General features: G+C 31.7%; 1 protein-coding gene and 1 long non-coding RNA gene across 2 annotated transcripts; both read right to left on the bottom strand.

Annotated features, from left to right (window-relative positions):
• Positions 1-10,713: 10,713 nt before the first annotated feature.
• On the bottom strand, positions 10,714-14,184 carry LOC129293782 (uncharacterized). Its single transcript, XR_008589214.1, has 3 exons — positions 13,401-14,184; positions 13,103-13,264; positions 10,714-11,303 (listed from the first exon to the last, which is right to left on the bottom strand). It is a non-coding gene; the product is annotated as an uncharacterized LOC129293782 (long non-coding RNA).
• Positions 14,185-14,605: 421 nt separating this feature from the next.
• Positions 14,606-15,929, bottom strand: LOC129293127 (cysteine-rich receptor-like protein kinase 29). The gene is made up of 2 exons (XM_054930928.1): positions 15,495-15,929; positions 14,606-14,748 (listed from the first exon to the last, which is right to left on the bottom strand). The coding sequence occupies exons 1-2, from the start codon at positions 15,927-15,929 to the stop codon at positions 14,719-14,721; spliced, it is 465 nt and encodes a 154-aa protein (XP_054786903.1). The 3' UTR covers positions 14,606-14,718.
• Between the last annotated feature and the right edge of the window lie 7,007 nt (positions 15,930-22,936).

The following is a 22,936-nucleotide window of genomic DNA, read 5'->3' as shown; positions in this document are numbered from 1 at the left end:
TACTTGAGCAAGCTCACTAGAATCAAAACATGCCTCTAGCAAGGCTGTGTGAAGAATATTGAAGACCTAAAGTGAAATTATTATAGAGATTTAGTGTGTTATAATTTCTAAATTATACAATTTTTATTAAGATTAGGTTTTATATTTATTTTAATAGCAACTTGTCAAAAAAATTATTTCAACAATTTTTTTTAATTTCATAGCATATGCAAAATCATTTGTTCTTATAACTTTCCCAAGAATGAGTGCGGAGATTTCATTAATAGAAAAAATAATAATACTATAACATATATTCCCAATATATCATATTACAATTAAGATCATGATCTAATTAATTTATAATAGAAAAGACCAATAGGTTTTCTGTATAAATAATTTTTCTATAAGGCCAGCAATGGCCTTAGTAGCCTAAAGATTTACACAGCCATGGTCTCTAGTTTTAGAAAATGATTACAAAGATACTTATAGATAACTAACTAATAAAGTCTTCACATTTATAGAGAGATTTGAATTAACAATCTTGTGAATTGTGAGTCAAATTTTTATCAATTGAATTAATCTTTATTGTTGTCCCCTCTAGCTCTTATGCTACTAATCCAACTCCATCTATTTGTGAGCTATGGTTGACCCAAGTATCAGCCTTGGCCACCGACTCCCATTTGATAAAAGGGTCTCTCTCTCTCTCTCTCTCTCTCTCTCTATATATATATATATCTTCTTTGTTCTTTCACTTAATCTATTCATCAAATTTCTATTTCTTCCAAAAGGCGTTATATAAATATTGGCCCAATTATAAAATTATGTCTCGCTTGGGGGGGGGGGGGGGAAGCTCTCTCTTCTAGCTGCTACTCCAAAGTCAAAGGAAGAAGACAATTTACTTGCTAGAAGCACCAAAAAGATAAAAAATAATGCCGGTTAAGGAACAGATGATATTTTAGGTAGAAATTGGCCTAAACTAGGTGACAAGGCTGACCATAAATGCAAAACAAAATCTCTTTTGTTGAGAAACTAAAAGGATTGGTGAGGGATGAGGAATCAGAGGATAAGATTAAGGATGCTGATGCTGATGCTTCGGATGAGGGGGAGTCCTCGAAGGGACAAAGTTCAAAATCAAAGGAAGATGATGGAGACAAAGTTCAAAATCAACGGAAGATGATGGAGAACCAAATTTCAAGGTCATTGAAAATGAGAATAAGTATTTTTCAATGTTTGAGATTTCCAATAATGTGAAGAAGAGACTATATAAGGCATGGAACAAGGCTGTCATTGTTAAGTTACTAGGAAGAAATATTGGATTTAAAGCTTTAAAAGCAAGAATCCAAGCACAATAGGTGAAAAAAAAGGTCACCAGACTAATTAATATAGGGAATGGATTCTTTATGGTGAAACTATCTAACAAGGAAGACTATTTTAATGCCCTAACAGGAGGCCTTTGGATGATTTATGATCACTATCTTACTATAAGACCATGGGAGGCACGATTTAACTCTGCAACAGCATCTGTAGATAAGATAATAGTCTGGGTAAGGGTCTTAAGGGTGTTTCTGGAGTATTTTGATAACGAGACACTAACCTTCATTGGTGATAGAATAAGTAAAACCATAAAGGTTGATGTCAATACATCATGCCAACTGAGAGGTTTTTTACGAGAATTTATGTATTAGTTGATCTGGAAAAATAACTCATGTCAGGTTTCTCTTTGGAAGGAGTAGACTATTATCTAGAATATGAAGTTCTACACCTTCTTTGCAGTCACTGTGGTGTGTATGGCCATCGGGCAGATATTTGCCCATCTAAGGGAGATAAAACAGAGGTTTCTGTTCAGAATGAAGAGATTCCGATAAAGCCAAATGACGGTCAAACTAAACTAGCTGAAAAACAAGTACAAGAGGCATGGATGATGGTGCAGAAACCTCACCGACAGCGTAAAGGGAAGGAATGGCTAGAAAAGCAAGTGAGACAAAATTCAAGCTCTAGGTTCAACATTCTTGCAAACGATAAGGAGGTATAATGTATAGAGGAGACAGACAAAAGGGAGCATCACGTCCATTTTATGAGCCAGCCATTAAAACTAGCAGTAGAGCCACTTCAACATATTACAAGGATATGGAAGAAGAAAGGCAGTAACGTTACCCATATAGAAAAGGCAATGGAGGAAGTGGTAAGGCTCGATAATGCTTTAGTGCCATACGAGAAAATAGAAAGAGTGCAAAAGGAGGAAAAAAGGACAAAGGCTAAGAAAAGAGTGAGAGAGATATTTGAGAATCATGTGAGAAAGGATCAAGTACTCATGTTAACCCTGGGAGAGGATGACAAGGTTCTAAGTGAGGTAGTAAGGGTGCAAATGGAAGATTCAAATGAGGATATTTTAGAAATTTCTTTCATGAAAGATGATGATCCGGAAGACCCTGGAGAGCAATGGGCGGAGTGTTTGGATCCAGGAGAACCTATAGACAGGCTTGTGATGTTTAACCCAATCCAAATGGTAGCTATGGGGGGTCAACTCTCATGTGATTGTGTGGTTCTGGATACCCAATATTAATGGGTTTAGGCTATAAACTGGGCAAAATAATATTATTGGGCTGGTTTCAAATGAATAAGTTTATTTATTAGAATGCTAGGGGCACTTGTGGAAAGGGCCTCCTTAAAAACTTGAAGATTGTTTTAGATGAATCCAAGCCAAGCCTTGTTGTTTTGGCCAACACTAGGTGTGAAAATGACAATTGGCTGAATAAACTGAAGAAACTAGGCTTTAACTCATGAAATATAGTTTCAAGCGTTGGAAGGTCGGGGGGACTTGTGGTTATGTAGAAAAGTGACTATTGTAGTGCTCTGGTGATGAAAAAAGATAGGCAATTCATTCATATAAGATGCTCGTTTAATGGTAGAGAGTTCTTCTTTACGACTACAATTTATGCTTTGCCACACTCAAATTCTAGAGAAATCTTATGGCAAAATCTACAAAGGTTAAGTAGTGGCATGATGAAACCCTGGATTGTTTTTGGGGATTTCAATGATATTGCCTCTCTGGATGAAAGAGTAGGAGGTGTTCTACGAAACTCAACAAGAATGAGTTGGTTTTTGGAAAAAATGGAAGAATGCAAGCAAACTGACCTTGGCTCTGTCAGATTGAAATTTACTTGGAAGGGTCCAAGGCTAAAAGCTTTCTCCAGATTATATCAAAGACTTGATAGGGCACTAGCAAATAACCATTTTTTAACAGTCTTCAAGGATTTTTCAGTTAAGGTACTGCCAAAAACTTGTTTTTCTGACCATAATCCTATCTGTGTACAATTTGTTAAACATAGATTAGACCCATTGGCACAAGACCTTTTCGTTTTGAAGCTATGTGGCTTTCACATGAGAATTTCGCAGAATTTCTTAAGAGTAATTGGTATGGAGAGGGTGCTTTAGATCAAAATTCAATTAATTTTAGATATGATATTCTAGATTGGAATAAAAATGTATTCTGTTATGTTGAGAAAAGGAAGAAGGAAATAATGGCTCGACTTAATAGCTTACAAAAGTCAAAATCATATCCCTTTTCAAAGTTTTTGTGGAATCTGGAAAAGGAACTTCATCAAGAATTATATCTAATTCTGAGACAAGAGGAGATGAAGTGGTTTCAGAAGTCAAGAACAGAATGGGTTAGTAAGGGTGATTGGAATACTCATTATTATCATCTAAAAACAACCATGAGAAGAAGAAGAAGAAATAGAGTGCTAACTCTGAAAAAAAAGATGCAGGTATTTGGATAGAAAAGGAGATAGAGCTACAGAACTTAGTCATGAATTTTTTTAAGCAACTGTATCAAGAAGAAGAAGAAGAAGAGAGAGAAAAAGATGCGAGTATTTGGATAGAAAAGGACATAGAGCTGCAGAACTTAGTCATGAATTTTTTTAAGCAATTGTATCAAGAAGAAGAAGAAGAGAGATCTGATCTGGTGATAACAGCAACCTTCCCTAAAAGTGACTAAAGCTGGATTAGGGATTTGGCAAGTATACCTTCAGATGGTGAAATAAAAGATTCTATTTTTTTTCTATGGGGCCATATAAAGCACCTAGTTTTGATGGATTTCTCGCAGGTTTTTTCCAGTCTAATTGGGGTATTGTTGGCCTATCACTGTGCTCTTATGTTAGAGGTGTTTTTGAAGGAAATATTTTAATAGAAGAAGGAAATAAGACTTTAAGCTCTCTAATTCCTAAAAGGGAGAGGCTTAAATTTATAACTCACTTTAGACCAATATCTTTGTGCATTGTCCACTACAAGTGTATTTCAAAGATACTCAGCCAAAGAATGAAGAGGAGGATGGATGAATTAATATCTCCATTTTAGTCCAGTTTTATACTAGGGAGACAGATTCAAGATGTAACACCCTCAAATTTACAAACCGATTTTTCGCAAATTATTAAAACCATTATCATGGTAGAAAATTTTCTTACCATGATACATCCAAGACATAACACAAGTCTTAAAATATCCAAAAAGGCAATTAAAACCATGAGGGACAGACATAATTCTCATGGCATGATATTCAAATCAGATCATAAATCAAGAAGGACAGACATAATCCTCTTGGTCATATAAATACTTTTAATAAAAAGGATTAGAGTTTACATGCTTCACAAAGATGATATATCCTAAGTTAGCACAAGATACATTGTATAATCCAAAATAAGAGGCAACGTAAAAGATGGTGTCTCATACACCATAGTTACACCTCTGATGCTTTCTCGGCCAGACTCTCTCCTGTAAAAATATTAACCATGGGGAATGAGACTTAAAGTCCCAATAACCAAAAATTAATATGTAATGATGCATGCGGTTGTAACTAATCATGCGATTGCTAAGTGGGCATACAAAATATTTAACCGAACAATATTTTTAAACAAACCGAACAAGTATTTAATTTGCATGACTGCACCTTATATCCTCCTTTCGCCATGCTCGGATGCCAAATCACCTGGCCAAAGGTGAGTTGGACCAAGCGACACGCCACTCATTGGGTCCAATGAGGGCTTACCACGTGGTAATAATTAACCGAACAAAAATTTTCATTAACACCATACATTAAAATACCCTGACAAGTCATGCATCATTCAAATATCCAAACAGGAATATATCCGAACAATAATATCTCATCGTGATAAATAAAAATAAAATTTTTTGACCCACTTGGCAATGATTTCAAACAAGTATATAACAGTATTTTTTTTAATAATTCATAATTTTTTCAAACAATAAAACAACACATAACCATTCACAAACACACCCATCACAACACATTAATAATGGTTACCTTGTGTCTTGAATAACAAGTTTTTCTTCACAACTCCTCTTTCACCACTATCTTTGTCAACACAATCTACATAGTTATTTCATAATACTATATATTAATTTTATATTAAAATAAATAACTCTAATTTAAAGAGTTAGAAAGTCTTAGATTTATAATCCATATTAACACTAATTTAATATTTATGCCTCATTTAACTTTTCAAATTCTTTTCTAAAATTTTTGTACCCTAATAAACTATTTTTAAGTCTCAAATCATTTCTAGTATCACAATTTCATCCTTCTATATTATAAAAATTCATTCAAAAATAAATTAAAAATTTTAAAATTATCCTGAAGCCTCAAATCACCTTTTTATAACCTCAAAAATACCTATTCATACTTAAATAAATATTTAATAATTAAAGGTTCATCCCTACATCTCAAATTCAACATAAATTCAACCATATAGATCTAGACTTTAACTCAAAAATTCTTAAACATGAGTTTCAACCTCAAGAAAATATTCTATAATATTTATTATATCCCTAAGAGATTAACCTATTTTTTAATTCATCATATCATCAGATTAACTATCCTATGGAGAAATCCTAATCAGAATATTTACTCTATTCTACAAAATAATCATATCACTAGAAATCTAATATTATTTATAAAATAACTATAAAATTAATTTTGTACTTAAATAATTTTTTAAATGCTAATCTAAACAGGAAAGTTGGAACATACCTGAAGAAAAAGAAAATAATTCTCCCTTGCGAGAAAACGCCGAGCAACATGAGAGGAAGAGAAAAAAATAATATAAAAATGGGATTGTGGGTCCCAAAATTATATTAAAAAAAATTATAGGTTTGAATTTAATTATTCAAACTTTTAGGTCATTACTTGCAATTTTCACAAATTACATCTTGAACCCTTAGTTGCAATTTTCACAAATTGCATAAACTTTCCTTGCCTCTCCCCTATGCACGCAATTGCCTCCTTTTATAGTTGAGGAAATTTTCCCTCTTCAACTCCCACCTCTTTTTTTTTTTTGCTTCAACCCTTTTTTTTACTCATACACACATAAAAAAATAATATTTATATATTCTAAATCTTAAAAATTATATCTTAACTAAACATTTTTATGAAATTTTAAACCTATATTTTTTAATTCATAATTAAATTTCTAACCATATTATTATTTCTGAATAATCTCAAATAATATAAATTCCTATTATTATCATTTTTAAAAAAATCAGGATGTTACACAAGACAATATCATGGTAGGGCAAGAAATAATGCATAAGATGTATAAAGCAAAGGAAAGAGAGGATTCATGGCGATGAAGATAGATTTGGAGAAAGCCTATGACAGACTAAGGTGGGATTTCATTCACAAAGTTCTTCTAGAAGCAAAAATGGAGCACAAGTTTATTAATCTTGTTATGAATTGCATATTTTACTACAAATAATTGGGGCACACAATATAATTAAATAAAATCAATTAGCCAATAATGGAACATTAGAAATGCAAAAACAATCAAACAGCTGTAATGATAAAAATCAATTAACATCTTGAAAACTTAGGTGTCTTGGGAAAACATTAGGTATTAAGCAAAGAACAAGAAAATTACTTAAGTAAACTAAAACATGACAGACACCAAAATATCAAAATGCTAAGCTTCAACACATTATGATAGTTCAACTTACACATAAAATTCATATCACATAAAAGAATATATTATCCTACAGAAGAGAATTTACTAAAATCAACTGGATTATTGATCGTTAGATTTAAAATATTAAATGAAACTCTCATTCAATATAATCCAACAAATTGATATGCTAGAGCAGCTGTAACACGTTATGAGAATAGAGAACTCCATGCTAACAAGTAACAACAAATGCTAGAGGTTGCACTCATCATAATCATCTAACAAAAAATATCTAGATCATGCCTTTAAATGAAATTTTGATGTACACAACCAAAAGATACTTTGAAAGGCTAAGACAAAGCACGTTCAGATTAGATAAGACGAAATCATTAATGCTCTATTTAGTTGGAGAGAAAACGTGGGAGGAAAGAAAACATGAAAGAAAAACAAGAGAGAAAATGCATTTTTTCTTGTTTGGATGAAAAAGAAAAAGTGAGAGAAAAGAAAAGTTAAAAAGAAAATGAGATATGGGACTTACCGTATTTTCTTCCCAACTTTTCTCCTTAAAGGTGAAGAAATTTTGAGAGTAAACTCTTACTTCCATTACTTACCATCCCCTCTCTCTCTCTCTCTTCCTCTTTTGCCTACTTCAACCACATTAATTCCTTAAAAATAATTAGATTTTAATCTCCATAAAAATTTGTGTCTTTAGTTTTCAAGAACTAGTTTAATTTTAACAACTAATTTTAATATAATTTAATTTGATGATGTTGATTTTAATATAATGAATTTGATTTTAAGAAATAGAAACAAAATTTGCATCTTTAACTTTCTATTTTTTTTAATAACTAATTTGATTTTAAATTAATTTGATGATGTTAATTTTAATATAATTTATTATTTTAATTTATTTTATAAAAATAATTACATAAAATATGCTATATACTAATATAAAGGTATTATAATCATTATAAAATTTATTTATTTTCTTTTCTATCTATTTTTTAGTGTCCATTCAAACATAAATAATAACTTTTTTTTTTTTTAACTTCTCTTCCCATCTAAACAAGAGATAAGAGAAGGCTAAGGGAATCCAGTTGATGCAGAGCAGGGAAGAGCACACATGACTTCAGAGGGAGGCCTGAACACCCACGAGGCACGATTACATGGACAGGGACAGAGATCAGAGAACGACATAGAGCAAGGAAGAGCAAAACAGAGTAGATCGGAGAAGACGCATGACTACACGAACACCCATAGTTGCTCGGACAGAGGAGGAGTGGGAGGATTTCGGCACTGTCACGGTCATCGGTTACGAACGAGAAAGAAGGCAGAGAAGGTGCGGAAGGGTTTCGATTTTTGTCTCTCTCTCAAAGTCGGTCATCATTGAAGTGATTGAAGTGAAGAAGAAGGAAGCTAGAATGGAGAGATTGAGCTGGGCGAGCAGCGATGGCGGGCGAGCTGGGTGATGGGAAGGGTTTTCATTTCACGAGTCCTCTCCGTGACCCCGTCTGTCCTGTCTGAGGAGTGAGGACTGAGGGCTGAGACTGAGCCTGAGTGGGAGTTCGGTTTCGGTGCTCAGCGGCTCGACGAGCACCGCATCGTAGACCGTTCAGATTTTAATTTAAATGGTCTATATTTTTTTAATTTTAATTTTAATTTTATAAAATATTTTTATATTTTTTAATTTTAATTTTATAAAAATAAAATTAATAATTTTTTAATAAATATATTCATAGTACTAATTTAATTTAAGACTTTACATGATTTAATTTAATATTATAATTTTTATAAGCTGATTATCTAGATGTACTCTAAATAAGATAAATTTAATATTAAATTTTTTAAATAATTTTTATTTTAATAAAATAAAATAAAAATAAAAATTTAAGCCTTACAGATAAAAAAATGTTGAATTTGGATTGTTCAGAGTATATTCAGTTAATTTATGAAAATTACAACATTAAATTAAACCATCTAAATTTAATCAGTACTATTCAGATTGATGATGAATATATCCAGATTAATAATAAATATATTTATCAAAAAAATTTATAAATTTTATTTTTATAAAATTAAAATTAAAAAAATTTAAACCATTTAAATTAAAATTTAGACGGTCTATGAGCAAACCGGACTCGTCTGAGGGTGGGTGCTACCTTGCTGACTAGATTGAGTGTGAACTGTGCGCGCATGGTGCGTGGGAAGTGGGCACCGGGCAAGGGGTTTAATTCCAACAGGAAAAAAAAAATGAAGGAATTGGACTTGGCCTGAATTTTGTCAACTCAAACAAGCCTGTACATTAAAAAAAAAATTTTTTGATTTGGTCCTCAATTTTTAACTAAATCCTTCTTTTCCTATTTTGTTTCCTTTAGAAAATTTATTTGCTGCAGCTTCAATTGTAACCAAACTAAATTGGAGGGACCTCAGGTTGGAGCTTTCTTCCCCAACTGGACCAATACGTGTTAATATCAAAGCTAAGTGCATGCTATATAATTAAAGCAAGCATGCATTCTTTTAAATTTAAAAGTGAACTAGTGATATATATAGATATTACAATTTTCTCTAAGAATAGCCTAGCTACTCTTTCTTGTTTTTCTCCTTATCAGATAGTAACCCACGGCTAAACAAAAGAGTGTCATTGAAAGTTGAAACAATAATTTTGACAACAATTTGTTTTGCGGCACCATCTCCTTTTCCTGATTACAAAAAACCAAGCGAATGTGTCATTTATATGTATCATTAAGAGCAGAGGTTATAGTTCATGTGATAACACACAAGAGAAACAAACAATTTAGCATTTCAAGTTTTTTTTTCCTTGAAAAAAAAAAAAACCAATTTTACATTGCATGTCCTTCCTTGTATTGCGTTTGGATAAGTAGATAAATATAAAATTTTCAAACAGTGCGCGCGCGCGCGCGCATGTAGGTACATTAAATTTAAAAAAACTGGCTCCCTTCCACCGTAAAGGAAGAGCTAAGTGTACACACACACATGCCGTAATTTCATCTAATTGTAATATGTAACAGCTTTCACTGCTGGTTGAAGCATGATTTGTCAACTTGTAGATTTGATTCCCCCGTTTGTATAATCCAGATATTACGGTATGATAACTTTAGTCCTTGTCCTCACGCAAGACTAATCAGAAGCATCAGGAAGTTTCTGAGTCAAAAATGGCAAGTTATTATTGATCACTCCTACAGGGGGAGACTAATCGTAGTGTTGACCACCTAGCCAATCATGCTCTCTCAGCCTGCAGCTTGGAGTTTCATGAACTCACAGAATCTCACCCAAATCTCTCCTCCCCGTTCCTAGAGGCGACTTTAGTGGACATCTATTCTTAGGCTCTGTTTTGACTCAAGTTTAATCCTCTTGCTTTGTACTTCCGTTCCTTAAAAAAAAAAAAAAAGGGCCCTCTCATATTGCAAAGGATATGGGAAGTGAAAAAATTGAGTTTAATTGCTAATAATATAAAATAAAAATAGAAGACTCATAAACTTAAGTCTTAAAATTTTAAATTAAAAGAGAGGCCCAGATTACAATAAAAAATTCTATATTAAATAAAGTTAGATTTAATAATTAATATAAAATAAAAAAAAGTGTAATTACTCCCAAGTCCTAACCCAAATATATGATAGTTGATGAATAAGAGAGATGAGTATATGTTGGCTGAGGCCTGAGGATCATGTATACCTCTGGTCTCTGGTGGCGGTTAAGTGGGTAGGTTCCGAAGTGTAATAAAAGCGGTAGAGCTCATACCTCATATTGCAACCAGGATGAATGGCCTTCCCTTATAATAACCATCGTGGGATTCCTTGGAAAGCCTTCAGCAAGCACTAGTTACAATCATTCTTGGACAAATCAGGAGTACACTGAACAATAGCATACACACTCCCAAATCCGGTGATAGCGTCATCACTTGCTGCGTGCCTACGACAGAAGTCACCCGTCGCTGCTTCGTTAATTAACCTATTCAATAACAGCCACACATCTTGATCCATACCGACAGTGCCTGCATTTCTTTTGCCCACCATAAACGTTTTTGTATTTCGTAAATATTGAACAGTCTGAGTATCGTAACATGCAACAGTCAGAAAATCCAAATGTCGCCTTCTTTTCTGGACAATGGAGAGAGGGTGTGGCTTCTGTGGCAACTGCGGCAAGGATCTGGCTTCACATCTCCTCTGCAGAGTCCGAGCGCGTTAACTTTGACAGGGTCATGGCCGTAAGAGGAAGTGTACGCGTTAACTTTGTCAGGGTCATGGCCGTAAGAGGAAGTGTAGAAGCCATAGTCAATTGTTGTGTTAGAAGCGAAATTAAGAAGAAGGGCATTCAGGTCGGTGTGGTAGGTGCTTGCTTTTGTATTGTTTCCTGTGCCATTGGAGCAGATGTGATAAATGAAGTCAGACTGGGCTGTGACAAAGATGAAACGAGAAAGGAAAGAAACCAGCACAGCAAAATAGATGATGGACATCGTCATCAAGGAATGATAGATCCGAGCACTGAGGACTATTTTTAGAGATCGAGTTATGATCGTTGTTCCCAACACCCGTTAGAGTACCTTAATTTATTTATTTGTGTTTTTTTTTTTTGGGGTAAAAACGAGCGAGAGTACTTTATTGACAATGGTTCATGGTATCTAACGTTGTTTTTTTTTTTTTAGGGAAAAAGGGTATTCATTGAACTGGAGAAAAACAAAAGTAATAGAGCAGTTTCTAGGAAGGAACTAAGTCATTGACTGTGACTGAAACAAATTTGGTCGAACACAGACAGACTAGCCTCAAAATTTCTGTGGTAGCGTTCAAAGTTCATCTTTAATGCTCCCTCTGCTTTTATTTATATATAAAAGAAGCTATTACTTTTTACTTATTTATATAAACAAAATTATATCTTTTAATAAGCATATTTACTTGTTTTTTTATATAATAAATGCTTATATTAATTAACATAGGGCATTTTAATTCAATTTCTTTATTTTCAGGTATAATTATTATGATAAATCAATTTTTTTAAATTATATGATGCAATTTTTTTTCCTTATATATAGAAATGGAGGGAGTATTTTTCACTTTTGCTTTGATAATTATCTCCCTCATATACCCCATCAGCACAGATGATCCTCTCCTTTTCCCAGTTACTCTTCTTCCTCTCATTTTCTATGTCCCTTCTATTCCTCTTCTTTTCGCTTTTCTACTATTAATGAATTAAAGTTTTAATGATTGAGATTTAGTATTTTTAAATTATTATTATTGTTTTATAAAAATACATTACTAAATTTTATGCTGTTAAAATTTGATATAAACAGTATAAAATGTAAGATGTTATTAAAATATTTTTCAATTGTTTTACTACAATTTTAAACTGTCCATATCAAATTTTTATGTAATTTTTGATGTAAAAATATAATAATAGCTTTGTAATATATTAAATCTCAATCATTGAAATTTTAATCTAACATTGGTGATGGGAAGAGACGAGGAAGAAGAGATCATGAGGGAAAAGGAGAAAATCCAATTATGTTTTACATTGTAATCATAGTTTATTATTCAGAACAAAATGAAATAATATAATAAATAAATGACCCCACTTTGGTCAATTCAATGCTGAAATAAAAGTCCAGACCAAAATTTGACCCAACAAGAACAAAGCAAGACCTGTTCTCCATAATAAAAAAGATAGACCACATATTTTTGGAGGCCAAGCCCAAAACTTTTAAGCAATATGGGCCAACTTGGTGGAAAAATTTTGGCAAAAGAAAATTGGAGGTGCCGAGGTGGCGTGGACGTGTCACGTGGGGGTGCACTTGCACCATACAAGTGATACTGTGATAGTGAGTATTTTTCATTCCATCAATTACATAAATGAATGTATGTGAATACGGAAAAAGACGAATATCCACCATTTGCCCTTGTATATGTCTCAACTTAGGAGAGGTTTATGCTTTTACCCTCAATCTGCTATTGGCAAAGCCTATTTGTTATTAAAAATAGCAAAAGATAAATCTAATTTCATCGGAGCAAGATCTCAGTGATACATATTTCATTTGAGGCTGCATTGGATCTTTGAAAAGTTTGATTGGAATCAGATAATTCTGTCAACATCGTTGGCTTTAAATGAATTAAGAATGGCGGTTCTTTGGGAGACGATAATTTAATGGAAAGATTACTTACATATGAAACAACTTGTGTCATTGTTGGACGATCTTCTGGATTTTTCTGAACAGATGATAACCCAATCTGCACGCACTTCATTGCTTCAATTTCACAACAAGATTCCATCACATAAGGGTCCAATACTTGCAATGGTTTTCCCTCATTCCACAACTTCCACACCTGAAATAATTTCTCAAACAATTAGATACTTATCAAGTTCATACTCTTTGATTTTCACCTTACCATATCAATTTGCATCAGACAGATATGATCGGCAATATGATTATAAAAGGAACAACACAAATAATATACTTACATTGGTTAAGAGATATGTATCATATGTTGTGGCATTCCTCTTTCCACTTAGCACTTCTAAAATTATAACTTCAAAACTAAACACATCAAATTTTTAAAAAATTGTCCATACATTAAATATTTGAGAGCCATATAATCACTACAAAATTGAAAACAAAAGGCTGTCAGACTTGGTATAAAATCAAAAACATTCAAAAAGGTCAGCTTACCAATGAATGGGGGAATATAAAAAACTCATAATGGTAATAAATAGGACATATGAAGCAATGCTCACGTACAAAATACATAGAATCTCCTTTTGTTTCTCATATATAGCAAGCTAGGAAGGAGGGGTATCATGACTTACTATGTACCGACAATTCTATTTGTGCTCCCATGGGCTCCATCTATAGCAATAATTCTTGCCAAACCAAAATATGATATTTTTAAATTCATCTTGTTATCCAATAAAACATTGCTAGGTTTAAAGTCACAATGAGTAACTTTAAGCCGAAAATGTTCATGCAAGTAAGAAAGTCTTTGTGCAATTCCTCCAATAATTATGAAACACTCAAACCAATTGAGTAATCTTTCTTTCTCAAAATCTATATAATTAATAGTTAAATAATTATTAAAATAAATAGAAGCAACAAATTAGTAGGAAAAATTCATATAAATGATGTGCATAGAGATTTAACCACAACATGAAAACAATGTTAGAAGTTTTATACCGAATAAGAAGAAATCAATGCTCTTGTTAGGCACATATTCGCAAATAAGAATTTTTTCTTGTCCTTCCAAGCAAAATCCCAACAACATCACCAAATTTCTATGTTGGAGTTTGGCTGTAAGCAAAATTTCATTCGTAAATTCTAATGTTTCTTGCATGGAACTTTTTGAGAGCCTCTTGATAGCAATTTCTCATCCATCCGGAAGAATACCCTAAAATGCTTAATCAAATTATTAGGCAGTTATATAATTAGTTTTTGTAGTTAAGTTTAGCATGTTACCTTGAAAACTTCTCTAAATCCTCCTTTTCCTATTTTGTTTGCTTCAGAAAACTTATTTGTTGCGGCTTCAATTGTTGCCAAGCTAAATTGCAAGGATTTCATGTTTGAACTCTCTTCTCCAACTAGTTCAGTATATGCCAATATCAATGTAAGCATGCTATGATCAGAAATAAACATTATTTAGTTTAAAACTGGACAAACAATATAGATTACAGTTCTCTTTGAAAATAGACTGGCTGCTCTTCCTTGTTTTCCTCCTTAGCAAATAGCAACCCACCAAACAAGAAAGGATCATTGAAATGATAATGGGGACAATAATCTTGACAACAATTAGTGATAAGCCAGTGCTTCCTCTTTCTCCTGATTACGCATGACACCAAGCAAATGCGTCACTTAATTATGTTATTAAGAGCACAAGATAGTTTATGGTGATGGCATGGATTAAATGGGACAAAACTACTTTAGCATTTCAAAGTTTTGTACCTTTTTCTTCTTTAAAAAAAAAAAAGGAAATCAATTTTAGTGTTGTGTTTTATTCTAGCCCATTTATTGGAAAGAGAAACAATTTAAAAATCAATTTTTTCATGGGAAAATTTCAGTCAACTCCCCTTAACCCAACATAATTTTAGTCAACCCTCAAAGTTCTGAAATTTCATTGTACATTTGGAGGACTGAAATGAAATTAAAAAGATAAGTTGAATAACTTTATTATTCTTAGTAAAACTAAGGGTATGAATAACTCGTATAAAAAAATAAATAATTAATATATGAAAAATAAATAACTAACATAGATGAAACAAGAGTTACAAATTTATAATAGTGTTATACTGTTAATGACAGTTACAAATTTTGCATGTTAGTTATTCATTATATATATATATATATATATTAGCTATTAAATCTAATTCTATCCGAAATAGGATATCAGATATTGCCTCAACTTCGCTCACATCCCTCAAATGTGGACTCACATTTGTAAGCTCTCTATGTCAAAAACGCCACATGAGAAGAACCTAATTGGGAGTCTAAATCAATTTTCGAAAGATGTAACTCTGTTGAGAATCAGATAAGCTCCATGCAGTATATATAATAAAGTTGAGAAATACCTTGTGAGGAAGTTGCATTGGTAGATAGAGCAAGAACAGCATTGGTGGGCAATGATAATTGTATTGATGAATCAATAGCTGTAGGATCATAGAAAAGGAATGGTCAAATCTTATATTGCAGCTGAATTTGATAACTCTACCGCCAACCTTATCCTGACAACATACTGATATATCCGAGACAGCCTTCAGTAAGCAAGCGTCGCAATCTTCCTTGGACAAATCAAGCATGCACTGAGCAAGACCATAAACAACAGTTCGAGACTTATCAATTGTTGCATTTCCCACAGCCAACTTACGATGAGAATCACCAGCTATGCTTTTCAGATTTAGCATTAGACGATCAAGCGCATTTTTGTACTTATTTTGATCTGCTGCAACTTCTTCTGGGTTTCCAAAGGCGTTGTAGAAGTCAGGGTATTGGTATATCCCATACATGGAAGGATTTGAGTATCGAAAAACGCACTAGTCATAGTATCCAAATGCCTCCTTTTGATTTGGACACAGCTTTGGGAGAAGGATTGTGGCTTTGCTGATGCAACCACGGCAAGTTTCAGGCTTCACATCTCCTCTGCAGAGTCCAACTGCGAGAGCCATGTCAGGGTCTTGGCCATAAGAGGAAGTGACAAGCCATAGTCGACTTTTGTGTAGGAAGTGAAATTAGAGAGAAGGATGTTGAGGTTGGTGTGGTAGGCACTTGTACCTGTGTAGTTTGCTTGGTCATTGAAGCACTTGTAATATACGAAAGGCTTCTGGGCGGTGAGGCTGAGAAGATGGGAAGGGAAAGACGAAAGAAGAATCAAAGAAATGATGGACATGATCGTGCAGGAATTATAGAGTCGAAGTATGTTGGGTATAATTAATTTTATGGATAGAACGATTAGTTGTTTGCAAATTGCAGGCTGAAATGGTAGTTTTATACAGAAACAGAGAAGGACGCTAGCTGCAGGGCTCAGCTTGACATCGAAGATCCATTGACCTGGAAGTATCCTCGGTCCTCGGACACAGAATTTATTTCATAACAACCAAGTGGACCCCATTGTGGACGTCTTTCAAGTCTCAGCCTTACGGGTTGGACATTAACTAGGGCAAATAAATGAATTGGACACCTAAATTCACTCGTTTCATCAGATGATACGGTAACAACTATTTAATTTAATTAAATATAAAAGATTTTGTCAGATGATATTTAAAAAGCATTAAATTTCAAATATTTGGAAGGAAACGCGCCCAAAAATTTGGCGCCTAAATTGGTCCTTATATATTTTATGAAATTTCTAAAATTTGAAGTCTTTCAAATACTCTCTTCTTTAAAAAATATAGGCATTTTTTTAAATTATATGATAAAAAATATAATACAGTTTTAATATTTCAACATGTGATTAATGAGGTTTTTTCAATCTTATGTTGCACATTAACTACAATAAACAATGCTTTCTTTGAGTACCCTAATGGAACTGGAACTACAATTTTTTGCAAATCTGAGCTTTTTAAAAAAAATTTCTAGCCTGAAAGAGCTGAATTAAAAATTTGAAATACCCATTTTTAAATTTACATGGTAAACGAGCTGCAAATCATAGCTTTTTCTTTGCTAATTAAGAATCTGCGTTGCTTCCTACAATAATATACTATACAATCCTTTCACCCAGTCCTAGACCCATTCAATCAAGTCATTCTCAATCTTATAGCACCTTTATTTCCAAACCAACCTCAATGCTGTCACATTTTTTGAATTAATGGCTATATCATTTTATTTTATTTTATTTTTGGTATAAGAGTATATCATTTTATACAAAAAAATTATTACAAATTTACAATTTACCAGAAACCCAGTGCTACAACGCCATTATGTCCCTTTTAAAAAATATGGAAAAAATTAATTTGTAGATCCTTATAGTTTTGGGAATGACAATAAAATCACCCCAAATTATATAAATAATAATTTAGTTATTTGAAATGCTATAATTTTATAGAAGTCTCTAAGAACTTCTGTGTTAATAATTTTAAATTAAAAAGACTATTTTATCTATTGATAAATTATAATTTATTATTTAATTCTCGCGATTCATTAAATAAAAGTTGTTATTCCTTAAACAAAAGTTGTAATTGGGGTTTCTTATTTTAAAACTTATTTTTTAATAACAAAAATTATAATTAATAAGTTGTGATTTATTATTCAACTCTTGTAATTTACATAATAAAAGTTATTATTCCTTAAGCAAAAGTTATAATCAGGGTTTGTTTTTCAATACCAAAAATTACACTTGACAAGTTGTTATTTATTATTCAACTCTTGTGATTCACAGAATAAAAATTATTATTCTTTAAGTAAAAGTTGTGAGTAGAGCTTTAATTTTTATTTTCACTAAAGGTAAAATAATCTTTTCACTTTAAGTGTGTTTTGGTTTTCAGTTTATCAAAAGTTTATTTCATGAAAGTCAGGTGTTGTAATAAAATTTGTGTTGAGATATATTTTTTCAAAAGCTAGTTTGTTATTCTGAAAGTTGTTTAGATTATGATAGTAAAATAAGCTTCTGAGTGTACAATTATCAAAAAAATATTGATTTATGATAATTTTTAATTTTTATTATACAAATATAATATATCTAAAATATTTAAAAAGTGTAATAAATATTTTAAATAATATAAATTGATCTATAATGCTAAAAACTTGATCTCTAGTTATTTGTATTTGTTAATTTGTAATTTTAGCAAATGTAATAAAGATTTGTAATTTTATTATACATTAATACTAAAAATTAACATGGTTAATTATTCAATTTATAATTCTAAAAACTTGACACTTTCATCCACATGAATTAGTTCATTCATTATGGCTTTATTATAATCTTTGGAAGGTCTTCCTAAACTGTTAGCAATGCATAGTGAAGAGACTGTTATTTTCATAGGTAATATGGCCTCATGCCCATATATCAATACATAAGGGCTTTTGCCCATGGCCTCTCTCTTGGATGTTCGATATGCCTATAGTGTCTTATAAAGTCGTACATGCCATTCCCTAGGTTTTTTCTCAATTGTCTTTTTTAGAATTTTAAAGATTATTTTATTAAAAGTTTCGACCTACTTATTTGCCTGAGGGTAAGTGGCGAAGATGTTAATAATTTGATCCCACTTTCCTCATCAAAGGCTTTGAAGTAGGTTTCGATGAACATGGTCCCTTAGTCTGTTGTGATCATTTGGGTATCCCAAATCGAAATACAATTTGCTCACGTATGAAATTAATAACATCATCCTACTCTACTTTTTTATAGGAATAGACTCTATCTATTTTGTGAAATAATCTGTGACCACTAAAATGAATAAGTGGCTCTTGGATGAGGCTTAATAAATCTTTCCTATTATGTAACGATAGGATGCATGTCTGATGTTGGTATCTATTGTGCTGGCCGTGAGTCTAGCATTTCTTGCATCTTTTAACATATTCAATGCAATCTTTTGCTATTGATGGCTAATAATATCCTTATCTGCGCACCATCCATTGCATTTTTGATCCTAACTGATGGGCCCCACACACTCCTTCATGCACCTATCTTAAAACCTTCATGTAATAAAGGCCAAACACTTAAATAATTAAAGTCACTATCAAAAGTCTACTTTTGACAGTGACATTTAATTATTGCTTTCAAAAGTATAATTTTGGTGGTGACCTTTAGCAGTGTCAAAATGGACTGTTGATAGCGACTTTAATTTATCGCCACCAAAAGTGAACTTTTAGTGACAACTACGCTAAAAATCACCGTCAAAAATGATATTTTTATAGTGTAATTTCTAACATGCAACACCAAAAGTCGTCCTCCAGCACTGGTGCATACCTTTATATACATATATATATATATATATACACATATCATCTTTTATGTTTATATGGTTGAATTAACTAGCTATCAAGGCTGTTATAACTATTAGATGCAACTTCTTGTAACCCATTTGCACAGCCCCTCTGGTGCCCACAAAATTGAAGAAGTATACCAATTCTACGTAGTATAGTGAAATCAAGATCATTCTACAAGTTAAAGTAAAAGAATTGGGTATAAATGAAATCTATTTTCATCTTATTTAAACTAATCAATCAAAAAGTGAAATTTTTGTGAATTCAAATCAAATACAAACAAAATTAATACAACTAACTTCGAGGGAAGACAAGCAATTAAGTTAACACATACCCTAGGAATTATAATCCTCTTTATACTTTACAAATCAATTTCTCCTAATTATCTAGTTTAATTCAACTTTAAAATCAAGGCTTTCAATTAAATTTAAATGTCTTTCGGTCCACAAAAACCCATAACCTAACACAATGCTATAATATCTCATCTACAAAGTCAAGACTCAAACAAGCACAAACCTTACAAAGATTATCTAGAGCCATTGAATATATGTTTATTTCAAGTGCAAATTAGATGAATTCTAATCCTACATTGCTTAATCAAAGATCTAATTGCAATTCCCTTTTTTCAAAGGAAAATTCCAACACAACACACACACTAGAGTTGGCCACCCATCAGCATGAGCAAAATAAATTTATATCCCACAACAACTGGAATTAAGTTTTATAAGATACTTTAATGGATAATTTCTCTATTCTTCCACTCTTTGCATCCCTCTATCTTATTTTATAAGATATTTTTGAGATGATTTGGTATCCCGAAATATAAGATGTTTTGGAAAAAAAATCATTCCCTCCTTATTCCATGCTTTAAATAAATTTTTTTTCTCTCTCCCTTTTTGTAATTAATGAAAAATATTTTTAAAAATTTATATATAATTAAGATTGTAAACTGTATTTAATAAATTTTATAAATATATATAGTTTTTTCAAACATATTTTTAAATTGCGATGAGGGAGTACTGGAACCCAACCGCTACAATTGCTACGCATCACATAATAAGGCCCTTAGCTTTATGGTGATGGTAAAGGTCCACGGATGGCCCCAAATTGAATGCTATTAAATTATAGTCAACTAGCCTTTAATAATTGAATCATACGCTATCCTTTTTCCCCTTTTTATCTAGAGTGACAAATACCATCAACTTGAAATCATACAGGCAGATGAAATTTGTGACCCTTGAGTTATAAAGAAGTTTTCATACCATTTGGTCACGGGAATACTAGCAATGCTATACATTGAGAGTAAAAGATGAATGTTCATATCCTTAAGAAAATTAACTTTTTATTCATACGTGTGCACCACGAGCCACGTCTAGTTAAGGGGGGCAAATGCACCCCCTCAATTTGGCTAACATTACAAGTATAGAGTGAGAGATTTAATATTTACACAATCACACTTTATATTTTTATATTTTATACTTTTATCCTTAACTAATTATTTGAGATCATTCAAATCCTTATTAAAATCTAAATATATTAATTACAAATTTTCCAAGGCCTATAACAATTTAGTTTAAGCATGATGAATTTTAACACAAAATCTTAAACTCTTACTATACATGAGACAGCCTTCATAAAAAAAAATCATTATTTACCTTTTAATTACAAAATCAAATCCAAATTTTTCACAATAATTTTTTCATTATTTACTTTTTATTTCTTGCTTAACAATATAATTTTAAAAATGAAATCACAAAATACTAGTTTTTTGGCGATTATTTTTCACCTTTGTTATTGTAATGTATATAAATATTTTTAAATTATTAAATATTTATTTTTATAATATTAATATTTTTAAATTAAACTGCATCCCCTAGGCTAGAATCCTAGCGCTACCACTGGTGTGCGCATAAGAATCAGGGGGCAACTAGAATCTACCACGACTCATGTGTGTTTTGATGCACAAAGAACAAGCAGACCTGCACAATACTTTTCATGCAGATTACTGATAATTAAAAGATACTGATATTCTATTAGTCTTTTATTATAAGGTAATTATATAAACTTAACCATCTTTGTGCTTATTAAAAAATGATAGTTATATTTTTAAAATTTTTGAAATATATATAAATTTACAATTTTGCCCTCATTTACAATTAATAAGTTTAATAAATCATTGTTTAGAATTCAAACGATAATAATTAAATAAAGGGTAAAGTTAAAAAAATAGTAATTGCTCTAACTTTACCACGTATGAAGAATAAAAAAGTTTTAAAATTTATCTTATATTAAAAACCGGAAGGATTAATATTATTAAGTCAAATGGCTTTCTATCGAAGCTGTATGTGTATATATATTAGATAAAAATGAAAGTTTTTTTAGCCCCTTAAGTCGCTGAAAGCAATCCAATCAGCTCTGAGATTTGACTAGGATAATAGTACACGAGTGTCGCTCTCCAACAATTCTAGCAAATATGAGCTTTTATTTTTTTGCCACAAAATCTGAGTTTTTTAAAATAAACGTTTAGATTTAAATAGTTCATTTAAAAATCTAAAATATTCATTTTATATATCAAATTCTTAAGAATCCTTCGTTGATATTTCCCCTTTTTTATATTGAAACAAGCAGGAAACTTTAGCTGTTTCTTCGCTAAGAATCTGGCTTGCTTTCAACAATAATATATTATACAATCCTTTCGCCCAGACCCAGAAGCATTCAATCAAGTTATTCTCAATCTTAACAGCAACTTTATCTCCAAACCAACCTCAATGCCGTCACATTATTTTCGTACTAGCTACTTTTTTAAGATCCTAATATTTTTCCTTTTTGAATACAAAAACAAGATTACAAATTTACATTACCTAGTGGTACAACGGTATTATGCAACTCCCTCTAAGGTTTCAAGTTCTAATTCAAAGTATTTATTTATGTATATTCTCCCTTTTAAAAGAATATGATTAGAACTGACGAAGAAATACGTTTACGTGCCACTAGGCACTTCTGTCAATTAGTTAGGATATCGGTTCAACTTAATTAAAGGTCTCAAATTTGAGTTTAAATATAATAACGATTAAAGTGTTGACAAGAGGTACTGCTCCAAAAAAGTGCCAGCAAGTTACCAACCAAATTAATATGGGGTCAAAACCTAGAATAATGTATCGAAAGCCAAAAGAAAAAAAAAAAAAGAAATGTTTGTGTGCAATTAATTTTTTGTGGGATTGAAGGAAACTTAATTAAAACATATCCACAAGTGGGGTGGACTTGGTTGTTATTCCCTCTAATCCTATTTATAAAGTAAAAAGAGAAAAATTTTTTTGATTCTATTTATAAATCACATCATTAAATTTTTATTAAAAATTTTCTTTTTTGCCCTCTATTGAATGTTGGAGAGAGATGAAGGTGTATATTTAATAAGAATAAAGTTGAGAACTTATTAAATTTTAAAACAGAATTAATGAGTTTTAAAATTTTTCTTGATACTAGTGAAACATGTTAGAAGTGATTTATAAATAGGACTGGAGTAGTATGAAATAAATTCTGTTTCTGTTTATAAACATTCTACACTTTGCTTGGCTTAAGAAAAAATAGAAAATAA

This window comes from Prosopis cineraria, unplaced genomic scaffold (genome assembly GCF_029017545.1).
Source record: "Prosopis cineraria cultivar Desert tree isolate PC_DT_omini unplaced genomic scaffold, ASM2901754v1 PC14, whole genome shotgun sequence".
Classification (NCBI taxonomy): domain Eukaryota; kingdom Viridiplantae; phylum Streptophyta; class Magnoliopsida; order Fabales; family Fabaceae; genus Prosopis; species Prosopis cineraria.
Note: the sequence above shows the minus strand (reverse complement) of the source record. Positions and strands in the feature narration are given on the sequence as shown.

Excerpts from the sequence above, each read along its gene's own strand:
- LOC129293127 (XM_054930928.1), bottom strand. The coding sequence starts at position 15,929 with ATGTATGGGATATACCAATACCCTGACTTCTACAACGCCTTTGGAAAC. Across the intron at positions 14,749-15,494 it reads CAATGCAACTTCCTCACAAG|GAGAAAGAGGAAGCACTGGC; the intron begins GTATTTCTCAAC and ends ATGCGTAATCAG.